Source organism: Anopheles gambiae, chromosome 2, assembly GCF_943734735.2.
Source record: "Anopheles gambiae chromosome 2, idAnoGambNW_F1_1, whole genome shotgun sequence".
Classification (NCBI taxonomy): Eukaryota; Metazoa; Arthropoda; class Insecta; order Diptera; family Culicidae; genus Anopheles; species Anopheles gambiae.
The window spans coordinates 93,437,001-93,453,051 of record NC_064601.1 but is presented as its reverse complement, the minus strand read 5'-3'; the positions used below and the strand labels follow the sequence as shown (position 1 = coordinate 93,453,051).

The window sequence follows — 16,051 nt, the reverse complement described above, 5'->3', positions numbered from 1 at the left end:
GCAATTCAACTCAAAAAACAACTGTGTTTTTAATACTGACAAATGAAACTATTACGTTTGGTTTATTAATGACACTTGTTTTACATCTCTTTAACCTAACAAATGCTACTGAGTTAATGTTGGCACACCGAGCGTACCGTTCACCAAGGCGATCGACTGTTCGATCGGCCCCATCCTGCCAAACCCGTTAAAAATCGCATCATCCATCAGCAGCCCGCCGATGCTGGCCGTCATGAAGCACACGATCGATCCCGCCATGAACGCCCGGAACGCGACCGAGGTAATGACGCCGCGCTTGTCCGGCGTCATGGCACTGAGCGTACCGATCATGATGCCCATCGAGCTCGGGTTAGCAAATCCGCACACAGCATACGTTGCAATAGCCGCTGATCTTGGCTGCAAGGAGATAGATAGAATCATTTTGCTGCACTTATTTTAAACTTCTTCAACCACTAACACTTACCGATATCACCTGCTCCGTGATGAACTCGCCGAGCCGCTCGAACGCGACAAACTCGTTCACGATCATCTTGATGCCGATCACCTTGCCGACGTAGTAGCTGTCATCCCACGGGACGCCCATCACGAAGGCGAGCGGTCGGAAGACGGCACCGAAGATGCTCTCCAGCGATACGTCCTCCCAGCCGACGCGCCACCCAAACCAGGACAGTACCCCGTTCAGGAAGGCAATGAACGACACGAACGCGATCAGATTGGCAATGATGCCCAGGACGAGCGGTGTCGCCGCACTGGCCCCATTGCTGGCCGCATCCAACATGGAGGAGTCAGTACTAGAAAGAGAAGAATGTTTTTTTTATTTTTGTTAAATTTATCTTTGATTGACACATGATTGACCAAAACACTCACGACTCCTCCATCTGTATGTTATCCGATCGCGTCTTGCTCTCCTCCGTCTCTGGGTAAATCATCTTCGCGAAGCAAAGTGCACCCGGTGCCGCCATCACGCTGGCCGTGATAAGGTGAGCCGGATTGGCACCGAACGAGATGTACGCTGCCAGCACTGTCCCGGACACTGTCGCATACCCCGACGTCATGATCGAGTGTATCTCCGAAGGGGTGAGATCTTTCAGGTACGGTCGTATCAGTAGCGGCGATTCGCTCATACCGAGAAAAATGTTAGCCGCTGCGATCACACTTTCACACACGGTTGTGCCGAGGATTGACTGCAGAATCCAGCCCAGCTTCAGCACGACCCACTGCATCGCGCCCAGATAGTACAGGATGGAGATGAAGAAGCTGAAGAAGTATATCACAGACAGGACGGAGAACGCAAAGATGGCGTACTCGTTCTCGCCGTCCCCGACCAGCACCATACCGTACACGAACGCGGCACCGGCACGGGTGTAGTTCAGGAACGTGGCAACCTTATCGCCGACGCAGGAAAAGATGCTACGACCTACATCCCAGCGGATGCAGAACAGCCCGAGCAGGAACTGGAAGATGGCACCGAGCACGACGGTACGGTAGTTTATTCGGGTTGGGTGTTTGGATATTAGGAAGGAGACGGCGAGCAGGAACGCCATTCCGGTGAGGGACATAAGCCGTTCGGTTTGGTCACGCGTTTCGAAGTACACGAATAGGGCGAAACCGGCCAGCACTAATGCGACGGCACCAAGGCGTATATACCTGAAACAAGAGAGAAGCATTAAAATGAAGTATTTTTGGATATACATTTAAGTCTCTCTAAGGCTTTCTAAACAAAGTCAGGGATTCCATTTCAACAACCATCTCACTGATACTAACTAAACAATTTAGGTAGCCAAATGCCAGAAATGTTATTATGAGTAATTTATCCACTTCATTATCATCGTGTTGCACGTTTGCGCAATGACCTTTGTAGTTAGTTTAAGCTAGTCTTTGGACCTTCTAATGAACCTACTATGAGGCTTAAACCCACGATGGACATGCTCTTAGGTCGTGTGACTTCAGCAAATGACACACCAAAAAGACTGCACCATCCATGGTACTTACCAAGGTTTACTGATGTGGACTACCATTCTTGTGACAGGTTGTACCATGAACTCCTTAAAGTGTCGCCCCAGCAATGGTTTTGCCACATGGTAGTACAGCAGACCCAAATAGACGAAACCAACCAGCAGTACCAGCATACCGTATCCATCACACCACTGCATACCACATTCCGTTTGCTCTGTCGAACGATAAGAGGACATTGGAATGTATTCTCCAGTATTCTTCCGGCGCAGGTACTTCAGCCTCAACGACCAAACACTCCACCATACAACGTACCATACTCGAGGTAGTAATTGGTAGCGAAACCGAAGAACACAACAACAACAACATTCAGCAAAATGTACACGCCCAATTGGAGGTGTTTCTTGTGCCGGTCGTAGGCTCCGGAAAGTCTGTCGTACAGTTTGCCGCCCACCGATGGAGGTTCGCTTCCACCGGCCAGTGTTGGTGCCCTATCGTTTCCGTAAGATATCGACGGCACACCCTGCAGAAGAACGCAGAATCGGGGCTGTGTAAATACTGAAACAGTTCACTAATTGGTGTGAATGTCATTCAAGATAATGTGCTGCTGAAGGATGTTGATGATGTTGTGGGGAGGAAAGAGAAAAGAATGAGCAATCTCCCCGACTTGCCACACGCCTTCGGGCGTAGATAACTGTCTGCAATGCAATCTGCAATCTTAGTGACACCCTCGGCAAGCGTTATTACTTTACGATCCACACATCGCCTAACCGTCGCACGGAAGCAGCACCTATGTACGTACCTCGACCACTGCCATGTGTCCATTGGATTTGCGTTTGGTTAGGGTTGTTGTACCGTCCTGTGGGGGGAAGATTTTAAGCACAAACAGTGTGATACAGTCGGTCATCTCGAGCTTCCCATTTGAGGGATCTTCTCACTTACTTCCATCTCCGTGAGAAATGCATCATTCTGGATGCCGCTCATTGCTGCACGCTTGTGAGATCGATCGATCGACTTGCGTTTGGTATCCTTTCCCGGGTCACAGTCCGCGGGTGCTTTTGGTGTTGAGTCCAAGACCTGTCTTATTCGAACCAACTTAACACTGCCTGGAAGATCATCACTGTGAACGCTCTGTTATTATCGCATGGTCAAAAAGGGCGGGCAACACTACGAATTGTGATAATCCTGGAACGATATGTACCAACAAACACACCACTTTACACAATCAGCAATACCAGCCGGACGCACGGATTGTTATCGGCAAACAATAAAATCGATTGTTAAACACCGGACGAACGATTAGAAATTAAGGTTGATATCAACATTGCGAAATGGCGTCTACTTCGCAGTACAGAACTCACTCCGGGGGGAAAAAACAAGATCACACTGTCCACAGAATTTGCACGGAATTAACCGTTTACTTGCTATTTTCGTTGGCTTTCACTCTGGATTAAACCTTACCAAACTTGTTTTTCTTGCCATCCGAGCGAGTTCTGAACTCCACTCGAAGGCGACACTCGTACACTGCACTCGTGAAGGAGCTTATCGGAACTGGTTCTTGTGGTGGAAGTACCATGTGTTAATATATTCATGCTGTTCTCCTGTTGTTCTCCGCGTGATCGAACTAATTGCCTCACGTGCAAATAGTGGCTAGTGTTGCGACCGAAAACTATATCGATAGGCGCCCTTCCAAGGCTAGGACGTGACTAAACATTGCCCCATTCAAACCAATCCATATCACTAGAGACACACTCATGTGTGCTTATGTGCATTATCACGGTCCAACGGGTGCTGATTTGACATTGATGTATCGAGGGCTTCGGACAGGCACGGGCCGTCCGCCAGCTCCTTATGATGAGCGAGTCCACTCATAACGAGATGCTTGGGAACCCGTACGCGGTCACGTGGTAATATGGGGTTTCTTCCGTATGTTTTCCACCCCTCAGACACTGAAAGCATTTCCCAACTGGCTGCTGATGTTGTGCACCTCTTCCGGGAGCAGGAGGTATTTTGTTTTGCTATCGAACACACTTGTAAACAACCGCACTGCATCCACTGCTGCCGTTCAGGGCTGGGCAAGGTTGGCTCGGCGGTTAAGCGGCGAACCCCCTTTCCGAAATGTTTTTGCGTCACGCCACGATAGGCACAATTCAATTCCACCGTTCCACCACACACACACACACACTCCTACTCACCTCACTGAGGGTTGCGGAATGCTGCAACGCTTCGACTATGTGCACTAGGCGCCCTGCCAGGCCGACCTGCTTCGTTCACCTGCTTCGATCCGAATGACCATCGAATCAATCGTGCCGGTGCCTCAAATATTCGTTTATCATCTCACCTCACCCGGGCCCCGTGGGTGGTGTGCGTATCGCATCGATACACCCGCGACTGCTACCGGTGTTGCCCGGCTTGGTGGGCTCGCTTGGTGGGAGGATGATGATGGTGATAGGTCGCTGTACTATCTTCAGTATCGTCTCGCTTTACCCTGCTAGATAGACCGTCGGGTCCGCTGATAGGGTCGCACCGACGTTCGGAGTTTCCTTTGCTTGATGGTCTTGGTGGAGCGAACGCAATCTTTGAGTGCTCTTCTTAATGGAATTGAACTTACAAATGCACTGTAATATCTCGGCTGGATCAGTTATCAAATGCCAATCCATCGAAGGTGGGGGAGAAGCTCTCAATCGTGCGTTATCAAGCTACCTGGGGGGTGGTCGCTATTGTACTGCAGACCGACTAGGGCATGATAAGAAGCGGGATAAGTGAAGCAGTATTTTGATAACAGTTTCTGGTTTGGATTAAGTTCCGGGTCCATTATTTTTACCATTTCTCTATAGTAATAATAAATAATTAAGTTATGTGACGGAAAAGATGCTTGAAAAACAAATCAAAAGACCCGAAACAGTTGCCTTGCATACAAGGCAGCAGCTTGAATACAAGCTCCCATCGTGCAGCTACTGCTCGAAACACTGCTCGAATCTTTCAAACTGGCCAACGTACAACGAACCAGAACACCACGTGCATTTCGTGAAGCAATTTTATTGATATCGTTTATATCTTAACTAGCAATTACATTACATTACAGCACTACACATTAATTGTTACTATTTAACGCTCGTTTTGTGTACGGCTTACATCTCCTGTATCGGTCCTTTTGCTAGCAACAGTAACCACCAAACAGAACTGTGTGACGTCTGTGCGTACCGATCAAACCGGGGAGTAAAAGAACCACTGCTATGTTTCACTTCTTACAACTAGCTACACTATTCTGCGCACAGCAGACACGAGAAACAGTAAACGTATATTCGCTTCCCTAGGTATTTACAATCTGGTTTCAGCGCAGCATCCGCAGCAGAGTTGCTTTAGCGTTTCAGTGTGAGCAAGCGAAGCAAAAGCACGGGAATAGAGGGGAAAACTTCCCAGCTTAAGAAAAAGGGAACGAAAGTAAACTGCATCCCTTCTAAAGGGAGGCAAATGTTGTGACAAAAACGGTAATAAATAATATCGTCTAGATACAATGATAGCGCGAACGTAGCAAACACACGCTCCATCCTATCCTCCCTCACCGTTATCTCACACACAGTGTGACACAAAGCGGGGCATCTCAGCAAGGAGAGCGTGAGAAATGAATATTTACATACATTGTTTTTTGTTCTGTTCTGATACTCTGCATCCTCTGTTACGATCGTTTCGATCGGGCTGTGGGATTTTTGTGGCGCACTGTTCAGCTCTCAGCGTGATCGCTGATCGCCCTATCGTCCCTTTTAACCTACCTTGCCTATGTATAAAGCTTAACCATTTTGAAAGTGAATGAATGAATCGGTGTGTGTCTGTGTGTTCTCATACCACATTACACAACTTGCACACGCAGGATTGCGCATCTAACTTAACTACCTGTGTATCGGCTTAACTCTCCCCTCAGCACATCGCATATACACCTACACGTACATCAATCAAACTTAAGTACAGCACTAAGAAGCACAGGAACTCTACAGTTTGGCGTCGCATTCTGAGTCACACTCTCCGGTGCGTGAAACGACCTATACCTTAAACGAAGAAACTCAGCTCAGGAACAAGGGGAAATAAAAAAAGGAACTTAAAGAAAGGAAGCGCATGTTACGGAAACGGTACGGACCAGTACCTACTACCCTAGCTCAATCGTACACCGAGCATCAACATTATGTTACCGATGCCCGAATCTCCTCTTACACGTCTAATTGTTGTTGATGTATTGCTCCATCGCTCCAGCGCTACCACATCATAGGTTGCGTTCCTCGCTTGACAGCACCGAGGCGGAGGACACCGACCGGCTCTCATCACTGCCGTCACTTCCTGCAACTGGAGCGTCCCGGGCGCGATGGTTCAGATGGCGTCGCTTCATCTGCGCCCGGCTTACCACCACCGGGTGCTGTACGACGACGTGCTGCTGCTGCTGATGCTGGTGACCATGCAGCTCCTTAAACAAGTAGTACAGTGGGTTCGGACGCTGGCCGTTGTGCTTGGTGGCCTGGTGTTGATGGTCGTGGTGGGTTTGCTGGGCTGGTTGACTGGCGTCTTCGCCCACAAACCGGGGACACTTCGAGTCGGTGCCATCGTGCTCGTACGAGTTGCCGGTCGCGCTGCCGGTGGAATCGTTCGCCAGGTAGTAGCCCTTGTAGTGGTGCTTGTTGCGGTACGGCCGATGATTGTGATGCATGCGCTTCTGGAACATTAGGTCTAGTCGCGGGTTGCTGGAAAAGGGTAGTTGGCAGTTTGCACACAGGTTTTGTAAGTAAACAGTGCGGAGAGGATATAGAATATGTAAAATTACTCACTGTGGCACATTGTCCATTTCATGAGCGGACCCTGCATATGTGCTTCGGAGATAGGTCCATGGAAGAACGGCTGCTGTTGAATGGGAAGAGAGTGAGATGGAGCAATGGACCATATAAATTAGTTAAAAGCATTGGGAATGATTGAAAAAAAGAAGAAAAACAAATTGAAAAACATCATCATGTAACAACAACAAGTAATGCACACTCAACAACAAAACATTCCAAAACATACAAGCAAAACAAAACAGCAGGGAGTGCAATGTAAAACCCCCATTTTTACCAACGAGCGATCATCAACTGCTCGTTTGGTATTGGAGCGTGTGTGCGTGTTTTCATCAAGCGAAGCATGGCAAAAAAAAAACATAAACATGCAAGACAGCCAGAATTTTCGCATTATTAAATGGTTTGCAAAATAGGGAAACAAAACACGCACACACGCATATCAACACATCAAACAAAATGGCATACAACATCGAAGCAGCGAAGGGTCGTAAAAAGCTCTTAATCAACTTACAAACGGAACCGTTTTTAAAACAGCATTTAAACCACACACACACTGAACACAAAGTTGGCAAAGCAACAGGCGTGCGAGTGTAGCCTATTATATATTTAAAAAAAAAACAATACTGTTTTTGTACACAGCAACGTTTCTTGGGCATCGATCCAGTATACATACCGCAAGAAAAACGATCTAAGCAATTCTTCCGCTTTATCAGTTTGCGTAGAAAATGTTCTAAAATATAATATTTAACTGCTGTTTGCAAGAACTGAAATTAAAACGATTGACCTTCAGCTTTACCAGTCAGGGCAGTGGCACTATTGTGGCCAAAACTGCCCACACAGCAGCACGCCCCACCCCACCTGCGAATCGAACGCGAGACGTACCGTCTGCAAGAAATTCACCGTTCGCGCACAAATCGGTGAGCAAGTAGGCAATCTATTCTGCCGCTACCGGACACGGACACGGCCAAAATTGGAAATTTTACTACTCCCAACAGCACCAGGCGACGGCACGAACGGAAAAACACCATACCTAAGCGCTTCCGTCACGCGCCACCCAAGGGTGTTGCCAGGTCGGCGTCAGTATTGGCAAGGAAGTTGTATTGTTTTTTGTTTTTTTTTTTTTTTTAGTTATTGTACCTCAACAACACCCTCATGAATGAATGAGGTTCGAGCCTCCCTTCCCGGGGGCCAAGAATGCCCCGAACCGCTGCACCTGCAACGGGCGCATCGCAATGGCGTAGTGTTCCTGCCTGCGTAAGCCGTTATGCGACACCGCCGTGTCGCGGCATGGTCGTGCCGTTTGATTGGTTGCGCCCGACCGTTGGTCCGGGCCTGTACCTGACGGCGGATACGCAAGGTACGCGCGTAAACAAAAACGTGGGAATAGTACGCGCGGCAAGAATGTGCAGCACATGGTGTCGGGTCGGCTTTTTTGAGGCCTGAGCCGCTGAGTGGCGCTGAGGTTGTTTACAACGACACAAGCATCCTGAATGCTTCGGAACTCGCTATGGAGTCCACTCGTTGGCGTCGTTACGGATGAGTTCAAATTTTTTTGGAGAAAGGAATTTCCTTAGATATTCGTTTCAATGGTAGTAAAGCGTAAAGCCAAGCAAAAGCACACTTACCGTTGTGTTGTTTACTTGCCTCCGTGCAGTCGGCCGGCCGGAAGAAATCGGCCGCCCGCATCGGTCGATCGTCCTGATCCTCGACGTCGATCGCGATGAGCAGGTTGCGGTTCGGTTTGTCCCACGCCTTCACCGCGAGCAGCGTGTCCAACGTGATCCAGCCCCGGTACGATCGGGTGATCGTGATGCAGCTGCAGATCTTCTTGCGCTCCTGGCCGGCATTATCTGTTTTTATTGTGGATAAAAAGATACCGCCTTTCAGTACAAAACCTCCCTCTAGATCTTGTGTAATCTTGTGCCTTATCCCTTACCTTTGCGGTTCTTGCGGAAGTAGACCGAGGTCGTAATGCGAATCATCTGTTCCGACGGGTTCTTGCAGTTGTCCGACTCGCGCGAACCAGTCGAGTTGGCACCGTGCATGTAAAGTCTGTGAAAGGAAGGCAGGTTGGTTGCTTAGGCATGAGCTCAACCCGGTTTGTCCCTCACACCTACCTTAGTACAGCCGAGCTGACAGAATTATACTGCTTATTGTGAGGCAGACGGAAGTACAGATTCCAGGTGTTGTCGCTGTTCCACTGGCTCGCGTTGGTGTTTTTCGGCATGTCGCACACGGCGGAAAAGGCCATCTCGTGCGTCGCCGCCCCCATATGCCCGGTGTCGTTGCGCATCAGGTTCGTCTCGATGTTGTGCTTGATGTTACCGATGATGTGTTCGGCGTATCTGGTTGATATAGGAGAAAGAAGAAAACCCAAAAAAAAAATGGGAAGTTTTAATAAAATTATATGCTTCACTTGTGGCATCACCGCGACCTCTTCATTCATCTTGAGCGACAAAATCGACATCGCAAGCGTGTGTCTCTGTCCTGCTATTCCCACCACACTATGTCCCACGGTTTCACCAACAGCACGTTCTCATTCACGTTTGTGAAAACGTTTGCAGATTTATTATTATAATTGCCCTGCCCCGTCGTGCCTGCTGCGGCTAGCACAGACAGCGGCTAGACGGCTAGTCGTTGCGTCTTGCTTCAATCCACCCCCTTCCGGCCCACAACATTACACCAACACCCACCCTGTCCGGATGGACGGGAAGGGGAGCGAGCAAGCAAAGCAAAACACGCGCGCGACACAATCTGCATCGAGCGTGACGCGCGGTTGCATTCCGATGCGGAGGGAAAAATGCCTGCCCGGCGTGCGGAAGCCGGAATGCCGACGACCCGGCCCGACGTGCGAATGATGAAGACGTTAAAGACGCAAGACACACAGACACGTCCTCTCCTTCCCTCTACGAGGGGCGTAAACTATCCTCCACCCGGCCAGGCCACTCACTACTGGCAAACTATCTTTTTGCCCACGCTCGCATCCAACTTCAAAGCACTTCTCAATGCTACTTATGCTTTGTGCGGCATCTTTCCTCTCTCCGGGCCGTTTCTGTCTGGCCCGGGGGAGGCTTTGGGAGCGATGGATAGTTGCCACAAGTAGTAGGAGCGACATACAATGTCACCAAATGATGGGATGCTGCTGCTCCTTGCCATGCGGATTGGCGAGCGAATGCGCGAACACGAAACGGGAAGCCGGGGCCGCCAATCATGCCGCGCGTGTGAGAGCCCGAGCCGCTCTTTAAACTATTGCAAACCCTGTTTCTCCCCCACCCAAACTCCCCTGCTGCAATGCAGTCGGTGCATTTTGCATTCACCTTCGCGTAGTCGATGCTCACACACGATCAGAGACCGCGAAATAAATCCGCCTGACCGCGGGCAGTGCGTTGAAACCGGCGAAGCGGCGGGACCTGTCTGCTGTCTGCCGGCTGTCTAGACGGATAGTGTGTGTGTTTATGTTGTGCAGTGGCTGTATTATTTTTCATCTCTCTCTCTTTTGCTCGTTCGCTTTCTTACTGTGATTTTCTGTTTATTGCAACTATATTTGCAAGCCTGTTTGGGCTGCACCGCTTTGCCCGCCACCGTTCCGCTTAGCTTTGGGGTTTTATTCTGGGCCCACAACTGGGCTAGAGTTGCACAAGCCAGCCAGAGAACGTTGCAAAGCTCACCACTTTTTAATTAGGAGCTTGTATTGCTGTGATTGGGTTTGTTCTCAATAGCTTTCAGCTACTTCTTTTGCATAGGAGCTGTTCATTACTCCGTGTATTTAAAAATAGATCGATTAGATTACACTAGATCATCGTTTTTGTTAAGTGGATCCAATATTCAATTCCATGAAACCTTTTAAGATCAGTTGTTATTGATGTTGAACACCTTCAGCTTGAAATCAAATGCACTAGATATATCGTTTAGTCATCTTAAGTGTACAAGGATACTAAGGGGATGTGTTATGGTTCATATCAGGTGCTCCTAATCAGTTAGAGTTTACTTTTATGATGCGTATGTACGCCCAAGAGATCCAATATGTCATCAATAATGAATACATTCCTTTAGATCATGTTGTATTGGGATATTTCTCACGAAAAAGTATGTGGAAAAATGTATACTATATCTAAGCGAAATGCAGCAGCATCTGGATGCACTGGCAAACCTACACCGTTCACACGAAGACCCAGATTTGCACATTCGGGGAAGGTTTCGTGCTCGCTCGCTCTCTCCCAATCCCAAGCATCTGCACCTCGGTAACCTTGAAAAAGCAACCACGGGTTCCAATCCAGACGGCGGCATATTTTCCATATTTTCGCTAGATGCGACTAAATGACGTTCCGCGTCTCAGCCCCTTCTCAAGGCATGCGAGAAAATATGCTTCCCCAGCAGCTCCCTAGCAGTCAAATAGGATACGAGTAGCAAGGCCAACCGGTCAGAAAGATGCGTCGCACTCCCGAGCGCATCTCGTATGACGGCGACAGATGCAGTGTTCATCAGTGTTTTCCCGTTCTATTCAATCCCTGTGAAAAGAGCTCCATTTTTTGTCAGTTCCTCCAGCATCCTCCTAACTGTGTGCACTTCGCTACACAAACAGTTTGGTTGGAATAGAAAAAAATGTACAGAATAAAAAAACACAGACACTCTTCCGAACGCATCCAGTCGGGGATACGTGTGTGTGTGTGTGTGTGTGTGCTGAAAGCTATTTAGTGTAGGGAGCCTGTGGGGTCTGAGGTAAGTGCCGTCATTGAGTCATCATCATCCGGGGGCCTCGTCTGTCGTTGCTGCTATTATGCAAGATGCGCTCTTGGAGCGAGGAGAAGATGTCGTTGGAGACGCCTGGAGAGCGCAATCAACAAGCGCAACCGTGTTTTTTTTCCTCGGAATGCAGTCTGCTACTTGCCCGGTGCCTGGGTTCGACCGAGACCAGACTTGCCGGCAGTTCGACACTGATTTCAGACACTTGACAGATGTCGCATTCGCTCTCTTCATTAGCAGCGCATTCGAATGGAACTCCGGAGCGTTCGTTCCCCAAGGTCGGGGTCGTTATAGCGTGTTTCTTTTTTAATGCTCCAATGCATCTGAACTGTCACATACCAGACGGATGGAATGCGTTCGACCCCTTGGGGTGGTGGAGTCCGAACACGGCAGAAGAACCAAGACCAAGATGAACAATATTTTCCCACCCCTGTGGCTAGAACTAGGGAACACACGGGCGTAGGTTAGATGTCGTTTAATCTCGCTTGAAAACAGTTCAAGAAAAGCCAGGCACTATACTATCAGGACGAAGCAGCAGAAGCAGAACACCCATTTCTCAAGTAGCCCCACCGGCGGGAGGGAGGGAGACATGCTAATGACCCGTGGCATCAATGAACTTTTTATGGGTCAGTATCAGTACTTGACCGGTTGCCAAGTGCGATGGCACTTGATGGAAAGCGCATCGAATCGTCGAATAAAAATCTGCATACCAAAGAAACGGACAAGGCAACCAGATCTCACGCGCCGAACTGCAGCAGCGCAAAATGCACTTTACATTGCGCGATGCTGGACCTTCCCCTGGTTCGCCTGCGAGCTAAAAACCACTCGACCCGAACCGACGTCAATGGTTGTGCGGGGCCTTGGCACTACCATGCCTTTCCCCGCCGGCCCGAAGAAGACACGGTGTCGTCCGGTCGCCATTGGTGGCGTGGGTGCGTACCACTCATCACTCATCCGCTTGCGAGTTGCCACGTGCGCCGCTCTGTCTGCCCGGTGCGAACAAAAAGAGACACGGGCGGGAGCAAATTACACCAACTTTGCACGCATGTTTCGTGTCGTTTTCGTAGAAATTGCTCGCTTTCACGCGTTGATGTTTCACAAAACCAGACACTGCCGGTGAAAGGAGGGAGGACCGGTGAAAAGGCATTCTGCGGGCTGTTGCCGTGAGAAACAGCGTTTTCTCCGTGTTGCGTTTCTAAGAATATTACCTACTGCCCCCGCATCAGCTGTGAATTCAGCTGAGTTAACGTTTTAGGGTGTGTATGTGTGTACAGTACCGTCACCAAACTCGTGTGGCGGATATTAATGATCGACCGTGTCCTGACGTAGATGATTGACGGAAGGGGTCGCCTGGTCGCTTTCAGCCGCGGAACACTGCTACAGCCGCCGGAAGAAATGGGTTTCCCCCTTTTTCCTGCACATTTACTACCCGTACTCGACATTGAATGCCCGTGTTGGAATGTACATTTAACATCCCCCCACCCGTTGGGAAAGTTTCCATTTTTGGCAACCGTTTAACAGCGAGCGCGTGTGGCAATCTAGAAACAGCTGTAAGCCGTTAGCCCATTCTTGGCAGTGCTTGGCAGTAAAGACACGAGACGATGATGGCGATGACAATTAGAAAGAATCGAAAGAGGTGGAGAAAAAAATAGAAAACAAGCTCGAATTAACCAGTCACATTTCTAACAAATGTATAACCTACATCTAGCGACGACGATTGAGAGCCGAAGGAGACAGCGAGAATGCAGTGCAAGGAAAGCGCGCTGTCGACCAGTGTGTGGCCTCAACTGCTCATAAATCAGCTCGAAAAACGCAACCAAAACGGCAAAGCAAAAAGAAAGCAACTGCAACCGTTTTATCATACACGAGGTTGGCCCAAAGGTGTTACATTCGCTTCCTTTGCAGTGATTTATCTCCTGACGATGACGGTGACGGGAAGAGAAACAACAATAATCAAACAATTTCTTTGCGCGACCCTCACTCATACCCTCACACACACTTACATTCTTCGGTTTATTAAATATGCCGGAATGAGAAGTTATGGTAAGAATGGTCAGGGTGCGAAATAGAGGTGGCACCGTAGAAAGAAGAAAATTTAGTGTTAGATTTTTTAGCCTAAACATTATTCAAGACTCTCAGAAATTCTCGATGTTTCAAATAAACCGTTTTTTGGAGTACATTGTACACTTTTACAACCTAAGTTGATTGTAAAATCAGACATCAGGCTATTTGCCTTCTTACTGAATATTTAGGGCCATTAAAACATGAAAAATGTCTTGTTTTTCCCCAAAACATCCACAAAAAATGATGTTGTGTCTTAAAACATCCTTTTTATATGAAAATTACTCATATTATTTTCCTATGTTGAATGCGATATCGCGATACTTAGCTAGTGAAAATATTTAGAAAGCATTATGTGTTAAGAACATTTTGAAATAATACAATTTATTAACTGAACAGAAGTTAATTCAATAGTTTCCATCGCTAAGTATCACTTTCCATATAATATATCTCTGTAAATGATCATTTTTATCATATTCCTTAAAATGTTACGCAAATTAACTTGACAAAATGAAGGAAAATCGTAGTATGCAATTATTCCAAGACTAGAAATATTGTAGAGCATTATTATATAAACACAAAATTATAATGTATTCGAGAAAGCTGTTGGTTGATGTATTTTAAATGATATTCCAGCTTGTTTATGTATACTTTTTTTTAACTAAAAACTACTTTGAGAAACTTCAAATCTCATTTGAAATTGAAAAAAAAAATTCTCTCTCTCTCTCAAGTAACCCCTAATCAGCACTAAAGGAGGTGCTTGATATTAAAACAACACATCATTCACGTTGGTTGCAATTTTCGCCACCCGCCCAACTCGCATCTGCTTTCATCGAACCACCGGGGCAGTTCCTCCTCCTTTGGGAGGTGAAAAAACGACGAAACAAAACCCGATGACGGGAATTGTTACAAATCGGCGAACAAAAAAGCATGTCGACCTATTAATAGGTGAAAATGTGCTCTTAACTAATGTTGCACTTTTTAATTATATCTGTCACGGCAAAACCGTCTCTCTGGCTAATATCGCACCTTTGCTCGCGGCGGAAATTTCCAACATTGTTCCTGGTGCCCGACTGATCAAGGTACTTTCCTACTCAACTGCTGCTACAAATAACCAAACAAATAGACTTGGCAAATACTCACTCTTTTCGCGTTTTCACGCGATCCGAAACGTTCCGATCGGTGGTGCTCTGGGTGATGGCCAGCGGTCCGCTCGTCCGGTTCAGGTTCTGCTTCTCCCGCAGCACCCGCTGCTGTATCTTGAGCGCGGTTATGTTGATGTTCTCCCGCAGGAACGAGAGCCGTTCGCTTTCGGTCAGGTTTTCGAAATCGATCATCTTCGACTCCGCCATGGCCAGGCCCTCCTCGACCGGGTCGCGCAGATTGAACGGTGCACTGTGCGTCGGCTGCGCCTGCAGCAAGCCTAGCAGCACCACCAGGCCCAAGGGTACGACCGTCTTCATCGCGCCGTGGATGGATGGCACACTCACTCAATTTCACTATATTTTTGTTTTTATTGTCTTTTGCAACTGATTATTTAAACTTCAATTTGAACTCGCCTTTCCTAACCTGTTCTGTTCGATTGCGCTCCTTGCGGATAATATGATCGGTTTACGATCATTTGCGATCGTCTGTTGGAGTGACACTTACTACTTCCCGTTTCACTGAATAGTCCTGAACAATATCTATTTATTGTGCTTTTTTACCACTGTTAGCCACTAAGTAAAAAGCAAAAATTTTCGCAAAAAATGTTCAAAAAAAACCAAACCAAAGAAATAGTACAAAAATCAGCTTCCAGCAAACAGTGTTGAAAGTGTTCGCTTCGCGTCGTTGGCTCTATCGCGCTGAACTGGACACTTGCGCTCGTCAAGATCAAATGATTCCTTGCCAAAGGAGGTATTTTATTTATACGGTAAACCGGGCAACCGCTTCGCCCCGAAGCCGATGCCGATGCGAACGAGCGTCGCCGGGTCCGAAACGCGGCCGCCGGCGTGCGTGCGAGGGCTCGCGTTGAGCCGAACGCCAGCACAGACGGGCAGCCGCGAGTGCGAGCGAGCAAGCGAGCGAACGCCCGTCGCGAGTGAGTGTGAAAGCGCGCGTACTGGGTGCAGGAGGGAAATCGAGGGTGCCGGGACAGCGGAGCAATCTTCGGGGCGCGAGCGGAAGAAAAATGGAACGAAACCCCGCCAGCATGCAAATGCCACTGCCTGCCAAGAACGTACCGGTATCGCTTGGGCGTGGGGGGGGGGGGGGGGGGGCGCAAGAAGTCTCGGGTGCGAAGCTCGGGCAGCGGGAAAATCGAACCGCCGGGTCGGCGGTGCGATCGAGCACGGGCGATAGGGAAAACTGGTGCTGCGAGCGTAAGCAGGAGCGGGAGAAAAGCCGACCGAAGCCGGACGAAGTGCCGGTCTCGGGCCCCAAAAGGGAAGAGCGAGATCCACAGCGAGATTGGGCCGGGCAAAGCTGTCGGTGCAAAT

The 16,051-nt window shown here is 48.4% G+C and overlaps 2 protein-coding genes across 6 annotated transcripts; both read right to left on the bottom strand.

Moving 5' to 3' along the window:
- Positions 1–26: 26 nt before the first annotated feature.
- On the bottom strand, positions 27–4,307 carry LOC1276661 (solute carrier family 28 member 3). Of its 4 annotated transcripts, none has more exons than XM_061649172.1 (8): positions 4,149–4,307; positions 2,896–3,138; positions 2,756–2,812; positions 2,269–2,500; positions 1,993–2,170; positions 868–1,647; positions 464–791; positions 27–396 (listed from the first exon to the last, which is right to left on the bottom strand). In XM_061649172.1, the coding sequence occupies exons 2-8, from the start codon at positions 2,935–2,937 to the stop codon at positions 106–108; spliced, it is 1,908 nt and encodes a 635-aa protein (XP_061505156.1). In that variant the 5' UTR covers positions 2,938–3,138; positions 4,149–4,307; the 3' UTR covers positions 27–105. The 4 variants fall into 4 exon arrangements, with proteins under 4 accessions (XP_061505156.1, XP_061505158.1, XP_061505157.1 ...); XM_061649174.1 differs by having other exon boundaries at positions 2,269–2,476; XM_061649173.1 differs by lacking the exon at positions 4,149–4,307 and adding an exon at positions 3,415–4,100.
- A 669-nt stretch (positions 4,308–4,976) lies between these two features.
- On the bottom strand, positions 4,977–15,466 carry LOC1276660 (protein anachronism). Of its 2 annotated transcripts, none has more exons than XM_316030.5 (6): positions 14,718–15,466; positions 8,888–9,115; positions 8,707–8,822; positions 8,396–8,620; positions 6,768–6,840; positions 4,977–6,683 (listed from the first exon to the last, which is right to left on the bottom strand). In XM_316030.5, the coding sequence occupies exons 1-6, from the start codon at positions 15,035–15,037 to the stop codon at positions 6,212–6,214; spliced, it is 1,434 nt and encodes a 477-aa protein (XP_316030.5). In that variant the 5' UTR covers positions 15,038–15,466; the 3' UTR covers positions 4,977–6,211. The 2 variants fall into 2 exon arrangements, with proteins under 2 accessions (XP_316030.5, XP_061501888.1); XM_061645904.1 differs by having other exon boundaries at positions 6,768–6,837.
- Between the last annotated feature and the right edge of the window lie 585 nt (positions 15,467–16,051).

Bases quoted from the DNA above. Each gene is read 5' to 3' on its own strand.
- LOC1276660 (XM_316030.5), bottom strand. From the start codon at position 15,037: ATGAAGACGGTCGTACCCTTGGGCCTGGTGGTGCTGCTAGGCTTGCTG. The intron at 8,621-8,706 runs GTAAGGGATAAG...CAATAAAAACAG, and splicing joins CTTCCGCAAGAACCGCAAAG to ATAATGCCGGCCAGGAGCGC. The intron at 6,841-8,395 runs GTAAGTGTGCTT...CCCATTCAACAG, and splicing joins GGCAAGTAAACAACACAACG to CAGCCGTTCTTCCATGGACC.
- LOC1276661 (XM_061649172.1), bottom strand. From the start codon at position 2,937: ATGAGCGGCATCCAGAATGATGCATTTCTCACGGAGATGGAA. The intron at 2,813-2,895 runs GTAAGTGAGAAG...TTCCCCCCACAG, and splicing joins CATTTCTCACGGAGATGGAA to GACGGTACAACAACCCTAAC. The intron at 2,501-2,755 runs GTACGTACATAG...GTATTTACACAG, and splicing joins GACACATGGCAGTGGTCGAG to CCCCGATTCTGCGTTCTTCT.